Source organism: Stigmatopora argus, chromosome 6, assembly GCF_051989625.1.
Source record: "Stigmatopora argus isolate UIUO_Sarg chromosome 6, RoL_Sarg_1.0, whole genome shotgun sequence".
Lineage (NCBI taxonomy): Eukaryota > Metazoa > Chordata > Actinopteri > Syngnathiformes > Syngnathidae > Stigmatopora > Stigmatopora argus.
The window spans coordinates 6,408,573-6,429,917 of record NC_135392.1 but is presented as its reverse complement, the minus strand read 5'-3'; the positions used below and the strand labels follow the sequence as shown (position 1 = coordinate 6,429,917).

At 41.2% G+C, this 21,345-nt stretch overlaps 1 protein-coding gene across 1 annotated transcript; it reads left to right on the top strand.

Moving 5' to 3' along the window:
* The first annotated feature begins 466 nt into the window (after positions 1–466).
* fgd5b (FYVE, RhoGEF and PH domain containing 5b) lies at positions 467–16,093 on the top strand. The gene is made up of 21 exons (XM_077602001.1): positions 467–706; positions 1,342–3,502; positions 5,819–5,966; positions 6,565–6,623; positions 6,699–6,729; positions 7,222–7,373; positions 7,450–7,606; positions 9,291–9,381; positions 9,460–9,510; positions 9,865–9,923; positions 10,696–10,767; positions 10,909–10,977; positions 12,941–13,024; positions 13,374–13,453; positions 13,535–13,631; positions 13,720–13,857; positions 13,970–14,072; positions 14,520–14,656; positions 14,722–14,847; positions 15,498–15,655; positions 16,057–16,093. The coding sequence occupies exons 1-21, from the start codon at positions 697–699 to the stop codon at positions 16,091–16,093; spliced, it is 4,020 nt and encodes a 1,339-aa protein (XP_077458127.1). The 5' UTR covers positions 467–696.
* The last annotated feature ends 5,252 nt before the right edge of the window (positions 16,094–21,345 follow it).

The window sequence follows — 21,345 nt, the reverse complement described above, 5'->3', positions numbered from 1 at the left end:
CACAGTCTGATTGAATTATAGAAATACAGTGTATGTTGATGTTGTCTTTTTTTTAGGGGAATGTGCTTAGTTTTAACGCAAATGCCATAAATGAAGTTGGATGCCATTTGCAACATCCAATCTATTTGAACTAAAAAGGATAGCAGTGACTTTTGCCATTGACAGTGATAGACGTCCAATCCAATTGGCCTATTAAGTCAAGGGGACCGCTGACATGCGGGTTGGGTTCACATTTTTTTCCGATTTGCCACAATTGGTCATTTAGAATTTGATTTTTTTCCCCTACACTTTTATATGAGAATGTGTTGTAAAGCTTGCCAGAGCCTGGCAATTAATATCATATTTTTTCTAATTACTGATACTTCTGTATATAAATATTTTGTTATATGGATTGTTTATTCAATATTTAATTTTGTAAATACTGCGCGTTGAATAAACTACGTACATTCGAACGTACGCACGCACGCACGAACGCTCCGTTCGCGCACGCGCACGCAATCACGCACGCACGCGAAGTTTGTGTGCGCCATGAGGAGAAGAGCGGCGGCTGAAGAATGCTGAGCACTCAACGATCATCAGCTGAGTTCTTTTACTCGGCGTCATTACTTTTTTCTCCTTTTTAAAGTCACATTTGACACTAAATTCAACGAAATCGGCTTCGGTGGACGACATGTGGGAGGCGCTTGCTTCATCAAAATGAACACAGGTAAAGCTTTGACTTTCTAACGGTAAATTCTCACCCCCTAAATAATAATTTGTTTGGAATTTATGTTGTTTTTTTGCTAGTTTTGCTTCCATAACTAAGAAAAAAACACATCCAAGCAAGTTAAGCAGCTCCTCATTGTTTTCAGACCATTTCTAGCGTTACTTTACTTTAATATGAATGAGTTTTAGATGATGAGTTATTGTTTTTTGTTTGGAAATGAGTAAAACCATGATTAGCTTCCACCCTCTGCAAATGTTCATGTTTGCTAAATGAAACACATTTATCACATCCACATTGACTCATTTGTCACCGTCTAATACAAACGATACAGTACGGTGGTTGCATTCTAAATGCATGAACAGTTGTTTTAAGAGCCTTTGAATCACAGGAAGCCACTCTGGGAAATCCCTTCCATTATTGTTCCTCCAAAGGGTAGACAGACAAGCTTTTAGAAAATATACCTAAAGAACCAAACGTATATTTTCAAACGTGACAGTGGCATGAAACTTGGAACAAATCGTAATCTTAAATCCTCAAACCCACATGACTGCAACATTTAAAGGAGACTCTTAAGGAACTATATTCTATTTAAAGACACCCCATCTTACTGTTTCCTTTTCCTGTTGTTCCTCCAGACTGCGCCAACAAGCCTTATGTCGCTCCCAAGCCAACACTTGTTTGTCCAACCCGCATGTCGCTTATGTCGGTGACCAGAGGTCCCAAACCTTCTGTTGCCCCCAAGCCTATATTGAAGCTATATTCCCGAGAAGCCCTCCTATCTGGGATTCAAGAGGGATGCAATAACGGGGTTCACAATGGAGCGGCAGGTCCAGACAAGGAGGCTCCCGATGTGGTGTCGTCGCAAAAGCAAAACGCAAGCGAGAAGCGTCAGGTCCACGAAGACGAGATGCTGCCGAAGATGGATGACGACTGGAGACTAACGGACAGCGCCCTCACAGATGATGCGGACCCCCTAAACACGCCGTGGACCAGCGACGACCGGCTCACCATTGACTCGGAGGACGCGGTGGAGATGATCGACACCACGGACGTGACGGAGGACATGGACGAAGATGCGGGCGAAGCCCTGGCCGACGCAGATGGCCTCTCGATGGGAGACATTTCCGTTAACAGCGTGGACGAGGAAAAGGGGGAAAGGATAGAAAAGATGGCATCCGGGCGAGAACAGCTGGACGACACAAACAGGTCTCTGACTGACGGTCTCCCCAGTGAATCCAGCCAACATGCGTCCACTCCTAATGGCGACTACTGCGAGTCCCTTAATGGCGATCACAAAACTGGTAAAAACCTGCAGCTCAGTTCAATCGAGGAAGACCACCACATGCGATTTAGTGACCAGAAGCAGATCGTCCGTGAACCGAAGAGGCACTTGGAAGAATCTCAAAGCCACGAGCCTTATTATGTGTCTCCAGAGGACATTATCAAGAAAGAAAGCCCAAATCACAACAGTGTTTACAGTGTCCCATGCAGTCCACTTTCACCAAGGCATGACGACGTCTACCACAAGAGTCGAGGCCAACAAGGCTCTGTAGGATACCAGAGAAGTCAGTCCGTGACAAGCGAAGAGCACAAACTGGATGCCTTGCTGAATCGTTTGTACCGTCAACCCAAATTCCGTCTGCTCTGCAACTCTGATACCTCATTGACTTCCTCTTTTATGGGAAACCAACTGATCGTGCCGAGAAAACCAAGCTTTTTTGGACACGCTCTGGGCGAGGAAATCACCGACATAGACGCCAGAGACGACCACCTGTACGAGGACCCGGGAGACGATAGCTCCGATGGAGAAAACGTGTTTCCTTTGACCAGGACCCCGTCGGGACTTCGCTCTGGCTCCTTGTCGCATCACATGAACAGCGAATCGGGAGGACGCCTCATACATGCATCTAGCTTCGGTCAAAAAGCACCCGTGTTGAGCAGCAGCCCCGTGTTGAGAGGATACCCCAAACCTCACTATCTACCCCTTTACCCGCCGTCCTCCGTGTCCACACCAGTGTGTTCCCACAGAAAGACGGAAAGCTCTCCTTGCGGAAGGTTCTCCAGATCCTCATCCAGTGGCCTGTCCACACCCACATCTGTAGTGGACATCCCTCCTCCTTTTGAGCTAGCCTACATCACCAAGAAACCCATTGCCAAGAGTTCACCATCGCTCCTAATTGACGTGGACCCCACGGAGAAAAACCAAAAGAAGAAATCCTCTATCAAGCGCTTCCTGATGCTAAAATTTAAGCGGAAAGTGGAGACCAATCGGTCCAACCTGTCCTCGTCCGAGTCCTCGACGGAGTCCAGCCACCTGACACCCAGTAGACTACTGGATTCGGATAGACGCAGCGCTACTAATTCTCCACGACTGCTCCAGCGCTCTACCTGCCGACCGCAGGCGTCACCCGAGACGCCACCCGCCCTCTTCTTCTACCCGGCGGCCACGAGAACAGAAAGCTCACTGGCGTTCCTCAATCGTAGCGTGGTGCGGGTGGAATCTTTCGAAGAGCGCTCCCGTGTGCCTTTCTCGCCGCTGCCCCTCACCAAGCCTCGTTCCATCTCGTTCCCCAACGCAGATTCCTCCGACTATGAAAACATCCCTCCTGTAAACTCGGACTACGAGAATGTTCAGGTCCCGCAGTGGCGGTCCGCTCGCCCGCAGCCTTTGGGTGACTTCTTCGAGCGCCCCACGCGAGCACTGTCATCCGCAAATGAGACGGACGGTTACGTGGACATGAGTAGCCTTCCTGGCTTTGACATCAAGGCCAAATCATCTGGACAGGAAGCAGAGAGGTGAGTTGTATGGTAATAAAGACGGTACATGGTCGATTAGTCGCCGGTCTTTTGGTCGTCGATCTTTTGGTCACGGTCTTTTGGTCGCCCGGAAGGTAAGTGATAATTACCATTTAAATCGTTGCTCAAATTCCCTCAATACAAACTGCGAATTACTATATAGTCATACTTAATGCCCTAGTAATTATTAGGCTAAAGAAAAGCTCCAAATTTTCCCGGACTTTTATTGTTTTTTATTGGAGAACTTGTTAAGACCCTGACTGACGTAGCTTCTTAAAGGGACAACGCGTGTACATACAAACTCTTATACACTCACATGTCGGCTAAGTGAAACTGCTCATGGCCATTGTTGGCTTTTATTGATGCATAGACCGTGTTGTTTTACCTTGTTTTGTCGCCGGTCTTTTGGTCGCCCGTTGTCACGGTCGGAGCGACCAAAAGACCGCGACCAAAAGACCGATGACCAAAAGACCGGTGACCAATCGACCGCACACAAATAAAGACCAGTTGGAGAGAACTATAATACATTTATATATTTTGTGAGCCTTAAACGGTAGAATGATGTACTAGACCACGGGTGTCCAAACTACGTCCAGTTTTTATTGGCCCGCAGCAAATCATGAAAGTATTGAATATGGCCTTCACAAGAAGCTTAAATCCAGCCTACTTTTCACATTTCACTGAAGTAAAAAAAATAAATACATTTTTAAAAGTTCATAAAAATGTGAAAATCCACGCTGAAATTCGCAAGCGGAAGCCACTCCCTCGCCCTCTTACTGAAGTAAAAAAAACATATATATATTTTTTAAATAGGAGTGACCCTATTTCGTGGTTTTTCGTTTATCGCGACCATGTCTGGTCTACATTAACCGCGATAACCGAGGGATCAGTGTATAATTTTCCAAAGCGTAGTTGAGTAGACCTCTTAAAAAGTTCTGTCTGGTTTATTCGCGCAATCGCCCGAAAGCATTCTATAAGCAGCTGCTTCCGAAGCTGTCAATAGAGCTAAAACACTCAGCCATGAACCTCGGGCAGAAGGAGAACTAATAGTTTGCTTCTCCTTAAAGGCTTTATGGCATTTACTGTGTTTGCATTCAAGAAGTCACAAAGTCAGCGACAGATTAGACGAAGCTAGAAAGTGTCCACATGCCTCGTATACCTCTTTCGAAGCTTGATGTGGCAGCCCGTAATGAGCCATAGCGGGTAATGATGCACGCATGTTGTTCATATGTCGCTCATTTGCATCTCAGTGGGGTTGAAATCCACTGATGTTTGCCATGTTCACTATTGCATCACGGCTGTAATGTAAAGAGGCTTTTTATTCGCATATGGTGTGCGTTCCCTGTCGCGTTGCACCCAGTCTGCAAATACATCGAGGCCCCCCCGTCGAGTGGGACCAACAGACGCTGCGACTTGAGTGCAGTTGCCACTCCGGGCTTTGCTAAGGCTACTTTATTGGTTGCAGTAAAGCTGCAATGTTTCAACTATTCACACTCATATGGAACACTAGAAATGTTTAATGTGGTGATATTTTGCTGTGGGGATCACAAACGACTTGTAGGGCTCATATAAATGAACGGATTTATCGGCTACTTAGTTGGAGTAGTAGTTTTGAAGGGCACTTTATAGGCATACCTGTATAAAGTAATGTGATTTTTGTATTCTGAATCTGGTTGTAGTTTGCTGTTGTGTAGAATGCTATTACTTTTTCTAACAGTGTTGTGATTCTGTGGTCATAAATTCATGCCTGCACACATTAAGTATGAATAAGCAGTATGGATAATTAATTTCATTTAAATCCTAATACTCTTGAAATCTAAAAGGCTAAGGGGCTGCCATTTGTATGTGATTGGATTCAACTGTAATTGTTATGACAAGTGATATGACAAAAAACGGACGGAAAAAATTCACATTGTATCTAATCTAAATTGCATAAGGAGTAATGAATGTGAAATCATAGTTATAATATGAGTTTACAACTCTTTCATTTTATATTATACTTTTCTCTAAATGACTTCTCGGTAGCGGCCAAGTGGGAGAGTGGTTAACGCGTCGCTCTCTCAGTTTTGGGATTGAAGGTTCGATCCCAGGCCGGTCCTCACTGTGTGGAGTTTGCATGTTCTGGAGGTTTTTCTCCCACATCCCCAAAACATGCAGGGTAGGCTGGTTGAACACTATAAATTAGCTGGGATAGGCTCCAGCACCCTCTGCGAACCTTGTGAGGATAAGCGATTTGGAAAATAAATGATTGTCTTCTCAGCTTGCTAAACAAATGTACGTTTCAGTTTAAAATAACAGGGTTTACTCTGGTTTCAGTGCTTATACAGAAGCCTACCGAGTGTGTCCACTAGCTGCTGGTGCACAAATGAGCGGTGCTGTGATTGGACCCTCAGCAGCTGATGAAGATGCTGGATGCACTACTGAGGAGGAAGAAGCAGGTGGTGAAAGCATCTATGACAGACAGGTACTCTTAGAAAAAGTCAAATAGACTTTTATCTGCATGTGCTACATTATACAAACCCGTAAAAATTTACCATTTGCATTTCAAAATTAATAAAAAAAAGGTATTTTTTCAGACTATTGAGTATAAGTCATCACAGCTAAAGAACACAAAATGAAGAATATATAAGTCACAACGAAGTTCATATTTTTGGGAGGGCAATTTTTTTATTTGATCAGAAACCAAGAACTAACAAACAAGTCACAATAAGAATATGGATAACAACAGGCTAAATAGGCGTTTATTCACATAACAATAGTCTAAAATAACAACCTAACAGGCTGAGAAGAAAAACAACCATAAATAGTTGCATAAAAAGTACAACTTATAGTCTGGAAAATTCAGTAAATGGCCATTTTCTTTCAGGCATATTGATGCCCGAGAAAAAAAAAAAGCGTTCATAATGCTCTTCCCATCAGGTTCGATGAGGCACATTATTATTATTAACATTTTATGACAGATTGTAGACCATTTTATATTTAGAGGGCCAAAACGCTACTATATTTCTAAGCAGGGTTTATAACCAACTCAATTTTATAATCTATATAACAACGCTTTACAGGTGGATGGTCGATCCCGAGCTTTTTACATCGCAATGGAGCTACTGGATACTGAAAAAGTGTAAGTTAGTACCTCATCATCATTCCAACTCAATTGAGTCCCTGCTCAAATTGTTCTGTTTTTTTCTGTTTATAGGCACGTGAAAGCACTCAAGCTTCTTCACGAAGTAAGTGATCGAGCCATTCATTTGTTTTATTTTCTCTAGATTTCAGGAGCATTAAAAAAAACAAAAAAAAGAAGAAAACACCTAAACTCCCCTTAACTGATTCTCTGCCATTGATACCGAGAGACTTCCAATCCATTCTAACAATTAAAATGTTTCTAATGTCGTCAATGGTGCTGCAACATTTAGCATCTATTTAGGTGCGGCAAATAGAAGTTAACATGTTACATATTTTCCTTTTAGTTTTCTTCATTATTTATGAACTCGAGAAGAGACTCGCTGCCAAAGTTAGCTTCATTTTCTTAATGAGGGCTTAATGAGCGAGACTGTTTCACTTCCTTTTAATTCTGCTAGTTAGCTTAATGAACCACTTGGCCTATTTTGCTGCAGATAAAGGAAGTGAAAGAACGCAAAAGAAAATTGTCCCTTAATCGGACACATCTTCATAAAGAGGACGTCCATTTAGTTTCAAATAAGGAACCCCTTGTGCCGCAGGACTTTCGCCACGCGGTAGGGACGTCGGCGGGGGACGACGGAGAGCCCGTTATACGAGAAAAAAGACTTTGCGAGATTCTCAACGAGCTGCCTGATGTGTACCGCTTGCACTGCACGATTCTCGCTGAGCTGGAGAATCGGACACGGCGATGGTGAGAATGATGTTTCGACGTCAAATCCAATTTGCGCACGTCTTCCATTGCACAATGTAATTGTTTGTCGACACAGGGAGGAAAGCCAGAGGATTGCAGACATCTTCCTCTCCAGGAAAGCAGAATTCTTGCTCTTTACCACCTACATTGGACACTATGACCGAAATATGAACCTGCTGGAGGAGAGTTGCCGCACCTCAGCGGCCTTCGCGGCCATTGTCCGGCAGTTTGAGGTTGGCGCAAGCACATCACACACAAGCGCTGCATTTTTACCGACTATAGCTTTGGGGGAATAGTGTTGGAAGGGCATGTCCAATTTAATTTTATTTGTTTTCAAATTTGTCGGGAAAAAATGATTTCTAGCTAATTCGCTGCCATTGATGCCAAAGCATTGGTAGTTGAAATGTGAATCTAAAAATACTGGATTTTATATATAATAATTAGATTTGAATTAGTATTTCATTAATTTCAGTTTAAGAAAAAATAGTCACGGGCCACCTGATGGTGTAGTTGTTCACTAACCTGCCTCCGGTGGGGGCAGACGCAGGCTCGATTCCCGCTGGTGGTGGTATAATTGTGGGTGCGAATGGTCGTCTGTTTCTCCGTGTGCCCTACGGCTGACTGGCGACCAGTCTAAGGTCTAGCCTGCCTTTCCCCTGAAGTCAGCTGGGATGGCTTCGGCACCCCTGCAACCCTTATGAGGATACGTGGTACGGAAGATGAATGAATAAAAATTATTCACCCTCTGTTTTTTTGTTAAACAATAGTGTGTTTAGTTTGCAGCAGTCCGTGAATGAACTTATCATATTGAATTTGTTGAATAAATTAATTAATTCAGTCACCTAGCTTCCGTGCTGTTCAGGTTGTAGGGGGTGCTGTAGCCTATTCCAGCTAACTATGGGCAGTAGGTAGGGTAAATACTGACCTGGTTGCTAGCCAATCGCAAGGCACAAATGTTTAATGAATAAAGGAAAAGAAAACAAATAGTGACCAGTGAAAAAAATACTAAATCAATGCAACGAATATTGCGGGAGACTTGGGCATTAAAATACTAGATGCGTCAGATTAATGAACAAACTTCTAGCAAAGTATCTCCAGAACAAAACAAAGTTCACTCAACATGGCTATTTTTTTTCCTTGGTTCAGTAACAACTTGCTTTTAATGCAGTTGACATTTGGAAGTCCACGTGTACACTGACTTTCCTGTGTTGTAAAGGTCTTTTAAGCATGAAGAATGGTCTGTCACCTCCTCGCTGCCTTTCCTTATGCGCTGGCTGGTCTTTATTCAGTGGCAGAAAATGCAGTCTGGACGACATACAGTGTGAATGGAAGTTTAACCTTTATTATCTTTCGAAAAAAGGACCCGACTACAAATAATCTATCGTGAAATCATAAAGCACTGAAATTTTGATCATGGCTAGATGTACTATTGTTTATCGAAGAAATACAGTAGCTGGAGTCAAATTCTCATCTCATTTTCTAAACCGCTTTATCCTCACTAGGGGCACGGGGGGTGCTGGACCCTATCCCAGCTGACTTCGGGTCAGAGGCGGGGGACACCCTGAATTAGTGGCTAGCCAATCGCAGGGCACAAGGAGACAAACAACCATTCATGCCCACATTCATACCTAGGGGCAATTTAGAGTGTCCAATCAGCCCACCATGCATGTTTTTGGAACTTGGGAGGAAACCAGAGTACGCGCAGAAAACCTACGCAGGCCCGGGGAGAACATGCAATCCCCACACAGGTGGACCGACCTGGATTTGAACCCACGCCTCCCACTTATGTTTTACCCCATTGGCTACTCGTGACAGCGAGTGCTCCATTTTTACGCGGGTGTACTTCTTATGGTCCACAATTCATATGATATTCCACTCTAAGTGTATTATTGCACTGAGAATGATTTTTGTTCACAGCAGTCGAGCCCGTCCGGCCAAACAGTTCCACTCAAGCAACAACTCCTGCAGGTGATTGTGCGGGTGGCTCAGTATCGCATGATCCTTACAGGTGAATACCTTTATTAAGAAAAATAAAGTAGAATCTTGCAAAGCTGTGAATGAACTGATTTATCACTCTGGCTTTCAGATTACTTGAACAACCTCTCCCCTGATTCACAAGAATATGAAGACACTCAAGGTATCATAAACATGCTGAATAAAAACTGCTGTTGTTCACATGGGAGTCTTACAGGACCTTGTTTGTTTGTTGTTGTTGGCGACTTTATGGCTCATTTATTTCATTTGGCATGGAGAGGTATTCTAGAGAGAGCCAATTTAGATGCCTTTACTAGAAACGAGGTGAGCCACCAGTGGTCATTTTTGCAATGGCTAGAAATCATCTGAGTCGCAGGAAAACAAGTAAACAAGGTGTTTCATGCATAAAAGAATCTTTGGTGAAGAGGCATATAAGCTGTTTAATGCTCGTAGATTGCAGTGCTGTAGAACTGCAATGTCATCTTCTTATTTCCGCTATTTGCTTGCCTTTGTTTAGGCGCTCTCGTGATTGTGGCGGACATTGCGGACCAGGCAAACGACAGTTTAAGAAATGGGGTGAGTGTAATATCTTTTTTTCCCCTCAAGATAATTGAATGACATCTTGCCGAAGGATGGAAAGAGCCACAATTGGCTCCAGTGGCGCAGCTATTATCGTCAATTGTACTGAAATGGTTGAGGGATAATGGTTCAACACGCTGACTGGGCAGGAAGGAGTGCACAAAGTTCCCTCAAACAATATACGAGGGCTGGGAGATGACACTTGAATGCATCTTTTCCTTCTTTGACGCTTTCATGAGGCTTTTATTCTGATTCAAGGAGCAAAAAAAATAAAAAGTTGCTCTTGTTTTTAGCTCTTGCTTTTGGAAAATACATCTCACCACCAGAATGAGTAGCTAGGGATCAAGCCATAGGAAGTTTAAAGACGGTAGTATAAACCTAAAAAATAAAAAAAGGTTATTTGCTAGAATATAAACTCAGTTGACCCCATGAGCATCTCCATCTGAAGCCATTGGTGTGGACTTGATTTATTTTTTGTCAAAGTATTAGAGGTATTAGAGTTTACTTTACCCTTGAAACTGATTTATTATGGATTCACAAATCACTAAAGACACAGTGAAATAGTATTTTCTTATCCATTTGATGATCGGGTAAAGCACAAATGTACAAAAACAGGAAAATAAAAAGAACGTGAAATCCCGGATGCTGTGGCTTAATTTAAAATTGGCCCACCTGCATAGATTTTTAGAGGAAAATTTGGTTGTTTTGGCAATTAAAATGAGACATTAAAAGTTTCCTATGTGTTTTTCTTATTTTCTATTCACCGTAGGAGAATTTACTACGTTTGGTCAACATCGATTACAGTGTTCACGGTCAGCAAGACCTTCTGCAGCCTGGTCGGGTAGGAAGGATTCTTATTGCATTGTTTTAATGCATACCAGAATGTACCACTTTTGCCATCAACACTGATTTAATATAATATTATTAACTTCTGGTTTTCTGTGACTAATCATTGCATATGGCGTCATTTTTTTCCCTTTAGGTGTTTGTTAAGGAGGGCACGCTGATGAAGGTGAGCAGGAGGAGCCGACAGCCTCGCCACCTGTTTTTGGTACGTGCTTAGTTTTCTATGTCAAATTACATAAATGTTTTTAATTTTTTTAAGTAAGTAGCACCTTAAAAAAATTGCCCAATTTAAGAATGACTTGAGATTAATCTTGCCGGCTGATGGTGTAGAGCAGGGGTGTCAGACTCGGGTTGTCGCGGGCCGCTTTAACGTCAACTTGATTTCACGTGGGCCGGACCATTTTGGATATAATATTTAGATGTTTTTTATTTTTATAAATGGATTAAAAGAACTGGATTAAAAGCCCTGAATATTCAGTTTTTTTATAGATCCAAAACAATGTTTATTTTAGCTTTTTTTAAAATATATTTTTAGATTTTACAAAATGATTTTTGAACTAAAAACAGAAAAAAATGATTAAAACATTACAATTATTGATTTAAAAGCGGGAAAATCAGGAAATTTAATATACATCTATACTCTTCATTTTAATTTGATCCTAAAACAGAAAGTCGGCACTCATGATTTACTTTCCCGGGCCACACAAAATGATGCGGTGGGCCAGATTTGGCCCCCGGGCTGCCACTTTGACACATGTGGTGTAGAGGTTCATTTTCTTTTGTTGTTGTTGTAGTTTTTAAAAATATATATATTTACGAGTGAACAGTTAAAAAGTGGGAGTACTCTTTTCACACGGGTAACAGTTCGGTAGATTGTGTGAATATTTTTCCAGAAAAAAAAGGGTTCAAGCTGTTTATTGTGGGAGCAGTCACAGAATGAATTAAACTTGTAAATCAAGTCACCACTGGATTTGCTTGGTAATGTATGCGTGTTCACTGAGACCCACCTTTTTCCTTTTGGCTCATTTCTTTGTCCGTGTTACTCTATTAAGAGCAGAATTTCCTGACAGGATGTTTCTGGATGCAAACTTCCGGAGACAGCAGAGGAAAGATCAAAACTATACATCCTTACACATTACATCAACATTACACATTGACTGACACACAACCGTTACGCGTTGGCTCATATTCCTTGAAGTGTGCTAGATACTTTATATATTTATTTATTTTTAAAGATTTTTTTTTGTTATTTAGATTTTTGGAAGGGTGCCAACATTCAAATTCAGTGCTTTTCCATCCTGCAAATCCTTTCCAATTTTATAGTTAGGACTCCAATTAACTGATAAAAAAATGCTCGTAAAAGGTTGTTGTGTCTGTCTTCTGCCCTGCTAGTGTTTCTACCTTGATGGTGATCAAGTTTTATTAGCGCTTATTAATAAGAGGATAATAAAACATACCTGCTGGAACACGAGATATATACACTAAAATTCAAATCTGTGGCAGTCCAGTGGGCGAGTGGTTATTGCGTCGGCCTCACAGTTGTGAGATCGAGAGTTCGATCTCAGGTTAGGACCTTCCTGTGGGGAGTTTCCATGTTCTCCCCGGGCTTGCGTGGTTTTTCTCTGGGTACTCTGGTTTCCTCCCACATCCCAAAAACATGCAGGGTAGTCCTGGTGGAACACTGTAAGTTTCCCCTTTGGTATGAATGGTTGTCCGTCTTCTTGTGCCCTGCGATTGGCTGGCCACCAATTGAGGGTGTCCCTCGCCTGGTTAGCTGGGATTGGCTCCAGCACCCCCCGCGACCTGAGTGAGGCTAACCGATAAAGACAATGAATGAAGGAATTCAGATCCACATGATGTAATTCAGTGGTTAATTTATAACTATCAAAAGATCACCATTATGTGTGGTGGATGATTAATAAAATTGTGTGTACTATATAAGGGAAAGAATTATCCTCATGAGCCACAGCAGTGCAGTAAACATTAGTAATAGGCAAATGAAATCCAATTAAATAGCTTACATCGCCGTCTGGCGGTGAGTAGCTTTCCCTGCAGTTTTCCTGAATGCTTTTTTTACCCAAAAGTTATATTTTGCAGTTATGCAGGGTATAGTTGTTTTCTACTGTAAATTAATTAATTAATTTTAAATTATGTCTTTATGTTTATAGATGAACGACATTGTACTTTACACATTCCCGCAACAGGACGGCAAATACAGACTTAAGAACACTCTGTCTCTCACTGGATTAAAGGTAAAAAAAAATATATATATATATATAGAACTTGTATGTTTATGCTCTTATTTTGACATATTCTATTATTTTACAAATCATTTTTTGTTTTATTCATAATAGAATTTGAATGACTTAAAAAAAAAATCAACCTTATTGAAACTAACCATATGTACTATATAAGGAAAATTAAGATGGGTCACATTTATTGTTTAAGCCTGATGTATTTTGACTTTCAACTTTAAACTTTAAAAATATCAACATATTGCAATTCTTTCAAACAATTTGAGATTGTTTGCTTTATTTTCACAAAGAAATTTCTTGCTCACATTTTGGATTTTGTTCATGACATCACCTCTTCATTGCCTAGGTCACTAAACCCATCATAGAAAATGTCCAACATGCACTAAGGTTGGAGGGAACTGACATCTCCATCACCTTGTCTGCAAGGTGGGTAATCGTCAGAGATTAGAATGGAAAGTATGTGATATTCGGAAATATTTCATTTAGTAATAGCGTGTTATTTTACAGTTCTTTTATTGAAAGTGAGGACTGGTTTTACACTTTGAGTCGTGCTGTGAGTGAACACAACCGAGGGTCCGTGCCGGGCAATAACTGCTTTGGAGAGGTAAACAAACGTGTTTTACTCCCACTCTATGTTACTCTACCTCACCATGCGCATGGTGGTTCATTCACTCCAATGTTTGTGTGTCCAGGCCAGAGATTATCTACGTGTCACCTTAGGGGAAAAGCCCCCCACTTTAGTTCCAAGTTCTCAAGTGATGATGTGTATGAACTGCACCGCGGACTTTAGCCTGACTCTCCGTAGACATCACTGCCATAGCTGTGGAAGGGTGAGTGGCAAAAAAAATGAACTCACCCATTTAAAATGCTGCAACTAAAATGTCCATGTCTGTTGCTTTTCTGTATTTTTGTACTTCCTGTGGTGCCCTCTTGCTGGCACAGATTGTTTGCAGGAGCTGCTCCAGGAATAGATTTCCCCTCAAGTACATGAAGGAGCGTATGGCCAAAGTGTGTGACCACTGCTTCAACGAGCTCAAGAAGAGAGGTGTGAAATGTCACAGTTAGAATTACGAGACTAAAATTGCACTCGTACTTGAACGGAACACAGTAGTATTGTAAAATTGCAGGGTGTTGCTTGAGATACACAATATTTATTATCATCCAGCTAAGGATCTCTATTGGAAATGCGGATTACCATTATAGATCAAATTATGAATGATCCTCTTAAAACACTGCATTAATTAAAACATTAAATACAGAATATAAAAAACTGATTATAGCTGTAAAATATGTTTTAGTTGGTGAAGGCCTGAGGCCTTTCGTTTCTTAAATATTGGAATTAGTCATCAGTCACTGCATCCTTTAAATTGCCAGTATTTGACAACTTCTGCCAGGCTGCATTGATTTATGAGCCAAACCTTTCCAGAGTGTAAAAGAGTGATTCATCAGTTTCTCCTTGACACATAGTTGTTTAAAAGCGTGTACCCTTCAGGGGAAGACACGTGCGCCCCACCGGTGAAGAGCAGCCCTCGTGCCAGCCGCTCGGCTCGTCCTCTCTCCTCCGTCTTTCAAAGCATCCACCCTCCAAACATTTGGAGGCATCGTAAAGGCATGCTCACCTTCAACGAGGTACGCCTCCCCCACGGGACGTGACGGTAAACAGAATGACAGCAATGGCAAAACTCCTCGCGCAGGTGACCGTGTCCGACGAGGGCTCCATTAGCGGTAGTCTTCATCGCAGCAAGAAGAGCAAGAAGAACTGGAAGAGACTGTGGTTCCTCCTAAAAGACAAGGTGCTTTACACCTACAGAGGCCAAGAGGTGAGGGGACAAATGCACTCCCCTTCAACCTGACTCAAGTGTTTTGAACTGCATTTGTTTGAATTTGGTGAGGATGATGAGGATGAGGATGAGGATGGTGGTGATGGTGGTGATGATGAGGACGATGAGGATGGTGATGGTGGTGAGGATGATGATGATGATGATGATGAGGATGGTGATGGTGGTTAGGATGATGATGATGAGGAGGATGAGGATGGTGGTGATGATGAAGATGAGGATGGTGATGTGATGGTGGTGAGGATGAGGAGGATGAGGATGGTGGTGATGATGAGGATGAGGATGGTGATGTGATGAGGATGGTGATGGTGAGGACGAGGACGAGGACGAGGATGATGCTGATGCTGATACTGATGATGATGATGTGGAGGAGGCGGATCATGATGACGACGATGAGGATGATGATGGTGGTGAGGATGATGATGATGATGATGAGGATGGTGAGGATGATGATGAGGATGGTGATGATGAGGATGAGAATGAGGATGATGCTGATGAGGAGGAGGAGGCGGATGATGATGATGATGATGATGACGACGATGATGACGACAACGATGACGACGACGATGATGATGATGATAATGACGATGACGACGACGTTGACGATGATGATGATGTTGTTGGTTCTGCAGGAGCAGGTGGCCTCCGAGAGTTTGCCTTTGCTGGGCTTCACGGTGAAGCTGCCGGACAACCCCCAAGGAGATGATGACGCCTCTAACATGTTCCAGCTTTATCACAAAAACACGTTGTTCTATACATTTAAAGCAGAGGACAACTACACGGCGCAGAGGTTAGAAACACGTTCCGTTGTTCAGTCCAAAAAGCCAGGGGGAGTTACCATTCACATATTTTTGACTATACCGTGCGAGAAATATCCAAATTCAGAAATTCTTAGTCAGTGAGATGATTTACTCCCATTGACAGGTACAGAATTCAAACATTAAAATTAACATAGAGACATAGCAGTGAATTTCATCATTTCTCTGACCATGCTCATGACTCAAAATTTTGCCCAAAATACATTCATAAAGACGTACTGGCAGGGCGTACAGAATATTTGTTGTGTTGCTCCATTGTTTAGCATGTTAGTATTAAGATAGTGGAATTCAAGGCAAAGATGTAACTATTCTTAATGCATAATTTGAGAATAAGCATAAACCTTTCCTCATGTCCAACCTTCTATTTGCACAGGTGGGTGAACGCCATGGAAGAAGCCACTGTTTTATAGGACGAACTCATTTCACCTCAAGCTTCAACTGTGATACATGAAAAGAGAAAAGAAAACTTGATTACGATGCGCGCAAACTGCAAGTTCCCTGACAAATACTGCAGGAAAGTATTGAAAAAGAAAGTGTATCCTTTGCAATTGTGTGCTAGACTTTTGCCTACCATTGCAACCGTATTGCAGGTGTGATGCTGTGCACCACATGAAGCGCTGACCCAGTTACATGCCAGTCATATCAGCCCCTGATCAGGCAGGACCCATAAAAATGCAGTTTTTTTAAAAACACATTTTTTCAAATTGTAGTCTTCCCCTTGACGTTGCTACTCCTAATGACAATATGATTAATGACTGGTTTCATTTATCTAAAATGAAGTGTTAATGAAGTATTGTCTTGTACTGTGCTATTTGATGCACTTTTTGCACTGATTTAAAAAAGAATTTGTATCACATAATCATAAAACAAGCCATGTTCCCCCTCCATTTTCATGTGGAATACGATATACTGTACCGTTTAGTAGAGTCTAGTCCAGTATTTCAGAACTTTTATGCCTCCATTGCACATATTTGACAAAATCTCATGACACACCACCTAAGAAAAATGTGCACATTTTGACTAATGTTGACCTCTTTTCACCAATGTACTTTCTCAATGTCAAATGTAGGCCTGTTTAACTGAACATGGTTATTATTCTATTTTTTAAATGGCAACAAGTGGACACACTGGATAATTTTACCTTCTAATAATCTAGCAGAAATGCATTCCCATTATTCTTACTGTCACTATACATAAGTGGCATAGATAGATTGGAGTGAATAAATCCTCATTTGTGAGCAATTTTAGTGAAATTGAAGATTTTCCCACTGCACTTGTCTTGAAATCAGCAGTCTGTTCTTGTCAGCAATATTTGACATCCCATTATTACTGATCGACAGCAGTGGACTTTGGACCGCATTTGTTGATTTATCGAGCCTCGTTCGAACTCATCGCATTGAAGCAAAGAATGGCATAACAATGGAAACAGTCTGTGCCCTGTTGATGAATGCTGGTCTTAACATTGACATTCTGCAGGCTGTTATTGACTTAAACCACGCCATACAGGACACTATGTAATGTTATGGAAACATCCGTCCGATGCTCTTTCAGAAACCCCCCACTGATGTCAACAGTTTTCTGCACGGCCTGCCAAAAGGCCACGTTTGCGCTGCTTTTCTTCTCTCCCAGAGGCTCGCTGACCCAGAATATTGTCAAGTGGAAGGCCACTTTTCTGTGCAAGTTGAGAAGTTGCAGACAGGCTCGCTCTACATAGAGGGCAGCTCATTCATCATGCTGCCCTCCATTTCTAGACCCCGTTTTTTTTACACGGGTTTCCTTTGACTTTTTTTGCCGCAGTAGTCTCCTTGCCCTGCTCTTTCATATTGCCCTCATGAAGACGTCATTAGAAATCCATTTTCAGGACGTAATGCTCCATAATGAAATGTGTGTCTAACATTTTCACACAGGAGGACAAAAACATTAAAAACAACTCTTAATATGCAGTTTGCATTGTTGCAAATGAGAACACTAGTATTCATTCTCTTGAATGTGGCTCTTTGCTTCTTAGCATATTTTGTATATACTGTGGCTCTTTGCCTTGTTGCATGTTTATCTTATTTTTATTCTCTTTTAAAACACACTCAAATTCATCAGGGAACATTAAAAACTAATTATATTTTAGAAAATGATTTGGCAGATTGGATCTTTTTATGCTGCTTTTGTCCTACCTAAGGTGTGGCTCTTAGACTCTCACAGTTTAAAAATTTGGCTCTTTGTGTCTAATTTGTTCGCCACCCCTGATTTAATTAGTTCGCAAATATGTGGACACAGGAGCTTTTTCAAGCTTTTTCTTTTCCGGTGCTGCATCAGCATGTGTGATCGTCCAAACCCACTTCCATGTTGCCGCAGGGAGAAGCAATGTAGAGGAACAAAATAATCAATTCCCACTTTGCACATGCACACATTGCCTAATCAATACCCCTGGACATATTCGTAGTGTGTAACTTGCTCTGCTTTAAATCATTGATGAAGCAAAAAAAAAAAGGGAACTTTAGTGTGATTTTTGTGAGAGCCGTCAAGTGGAAGTCTGATGACACCTTTGCTGTGGTGGTTGAAGTATATTGTACTCACACCATACTTAAGCAGAAAGTCAAATATTTATGGAGCTTAAAAGATGAAAATGAAGAGGTATTCAATCCTTTACTAAGAAAAAAAAATTGAATAATTTTAACATCACAATCTTTGAAACTCTTTTCTGCAGGTGATTTATACTGCCTCTCTTTTTCAGCATCTTCCATTCATTCTATGTATTGAGAACATTAAGAAGCCTATGTAAGGAATTATAGTTACATTCAGGGGTTCAATTTTAAAAATGAAAAAATAAACATGGTGGCTCGAGTGGTTAGCACGTCGACCTCTCAGCTTTGGGGTCCTGGGTTCAAATCCAGGTCGGTCCACCTGTGTGGAGTTTGCATGTTCTCCCGGGGCCTGCGTGGGTTTCCTCCGGGTAGTCTGGTTTCCTCCCACATTCAAAAAAACATGCATGCTAGGCTGATTGGACACTCTAAATTGCCCCTAGGTATGAGTGAGTGTGAATGGTTGTCATTTGTCTCCTCATGCCCTGCGATTGGCTGACCACCAATTCAGGGTGTCCCCAGCCCGAAGTCAGCTGGGATAGGCTCCAGCACCCCCCACAACCCTACTGAGGATAAAGCGGTTCAGAAAATGAATGAAAATGAAAAAATAAACATCAGGTATGTTTCCTTTAATTTTTTTGTTAACTTTCCGCCACTGCACATTTTTCTGTTCCAGGCTGATAAAAAGCTCCAATCACATTGCTTTTCATTCAACATTGGCGTGTGTGGGTAGCACATCCTCGGGGTAGAATTACAAGATGACATTACATAATGTTTGGGGGAGATTACAGGAACAACTGTGTCAACTTGATGTCTTTCTTTCATTTCTGGGTTTGCATTTCATCATCCGCTTCTCGTCACCTTCCAGATGGCGTAAAAAAAAAGAGGCAGTGAAGTCAAAATTAAAGTGTTGAACACTTGCCGCCCACTTTCCAATAGACACTGCCAAGGCGTTAAACCTTTCCCACCTCTGTGCAATCTTTAAATAAAGCTTTCTCCTTCTATCCAGGAAAACCCACGCTGCCGTCTGCTCATTTTTCAACCACTACATTTTTTGATTGGACCCTTCTGTAATTTCCCACTAGAACGGGTGGGCAAACTATTCCACAAAAAAGTGGGTGTAGGTTTGGGTTCCAAACCCATCAAGAGGACCCCTTTTCACCAATCTTGTGTCCTACAAGTGCAATTAATGGTTACTTAACCTAACAGTGGTTACTGCAGTAGACCGCTATTTAAAAGGTTGGCACTTAAAACTTTTAACCATCTATAGAGCAAGTGACTGTTTTTGCTGATTTAAAAAAAATGTTATTTCATGTGTTTAGCATTTTTGTATTTTCATAAATAAATTTGTGTCATATATATATGAAAAATAACTGTATACTGTCCCACGTATCATTCTAAAGTTGATTTTATTTTTTTCAAGGACAGCACGGTGGACCAGACGTTCGCATCAAAGTTCTGAGATCGAGGGATAAATACCTGGTGGGATCCAACCTTCCTGTGTGGAGTTTGCATGTTCTTACCGGGCCTGCGTGGGTTTTCTCCAGGTACTCTGGTTTCTTCCATCCCAAAAACTTGAATTGTAAGTTGGTTGAACACTAAATTTCCCACATGTATGAGAGTGAGCCTGATTGGTTGTACGTTAATGGCCTTGGACATTCAATCCAAATTTCACTGTGAGGGGTAAAGGAACGAACATTCATTTACCCCTCCCAGTTAAAATTAATTGGATGTTTAACGCCATCAAAAGCAGCCAATGAGTGCCCTGTTAGTGTTTTTTAAAGAAAAAAAATCATAATTCATGCATGGAAGGGTTAAGCAGTAATTGTAATTGTCAGAGTAGTTTAAACAAAACATATATTGTACTTTTACTAGCATATTTTTTTGCAGAAGAAATGCTAGTAGTATTAATGTGCTACATTCTGCTCGTGATCCAAATTAATACAAATGTATGAATTTACTGTAGCAGAGAATAAGATACTCTCCTGATTCAGATTCTGATTATGAATCATTCTTCACAGAGGATAAAGACTATATCACTGTGAGTATTGTTCCCGGATCTTTTCCCATATAAGGCCCTTTAATGAGTTAGGTTATATTCTGTATATCTGTTGTTCTGAAAGATGACAGATAAGAAACAAAGACAGACTCTTTGTCATGAGGCCATGCATACTTTTTTCCGCATTAAACCTGTATAAATATTTAAGCACACAATCACAATTGGTGAAAGACACCATTGCAAGGAAGAAAGATAACAGAGTATAAATCATTTGTCATACCAACAAGGTCAAATTGCACTCAGCACTCTATTAAGAACATACACTCACGGTCAAAAGTTTTGAGACACTTCGTCCTTTGGTGTACACTCAATTGTTGCAACGGCATCCCAGTGCAATTGCTCTTAACCTGCATATTTGCTATTGATCTGTTGTTTTCCAATAATTTGGGATTTGGAGAATTATTGTTCCCCTCTGGCCACCGATTCAGACGGGATTGGCTCCAGCACCCTCCTAATGAGGATAAAGTGGTTAAGAAAATGAGATGATAATTCTACATAATACCTAGATTAATGTAATGTTATTAAAAGATAAATTGTTTAAATAAAAATGAATAAAAACAGAAATACTGTGGTCAGGGCTCCAAGTAACACTAAAGTAGATTAAAAATAATAATAATTTCACTCATTGGATGCCATTGACGGCGATAGATGTGTAACTCATTTCAACTGAAAGAAGTGGCCAAGAATGCTCATCTTTCTCTGCCATTGACAAAAGTAGACGTTCAATCCAATTTGCGGCAAATAAATAACTAGCTATTTAAATCAGTGCCCTGCAAGCGTAAAAAAACCAGTCAGAATTCGTGCATTGGAGGGTTAAAAATCAACAAAACTTTATTACAATCTTTAAGTTAGTTGGGATAGGCTCCAGCACCCCCGCGATACTTGTGAGGGTAACCGGTTCAAAAAACGAATCAAGAAATGAAAAATACCAATCAAAAAACAAAATATGACTACAAAGAAAGCATTTTCTGTCCAATATGTTCATATTTCTGCAAAACTATTCATTAGAAATTAAATTAATTTAATA

Excerpts from the sequence above, each read along its gene's own strand:
- fgd5b (XM_077602001.1), top strand. Across the intron at positions 6,624-6,698 it reads CTACTGGATACTGAAAAAGT|GCACGTGAAAGCACTCAAGC; the intron begins GTAAGTTAGTAC and ends TTCTGTTTATAG. Across the intron at positions 13,454-13,534 it reads TCCATCACCTTGTCTGCAAG|TTCTTTTATTGAAAGTGAGG; the intron begins GTGGGTAATCGT and ends GTTATTTTACAG.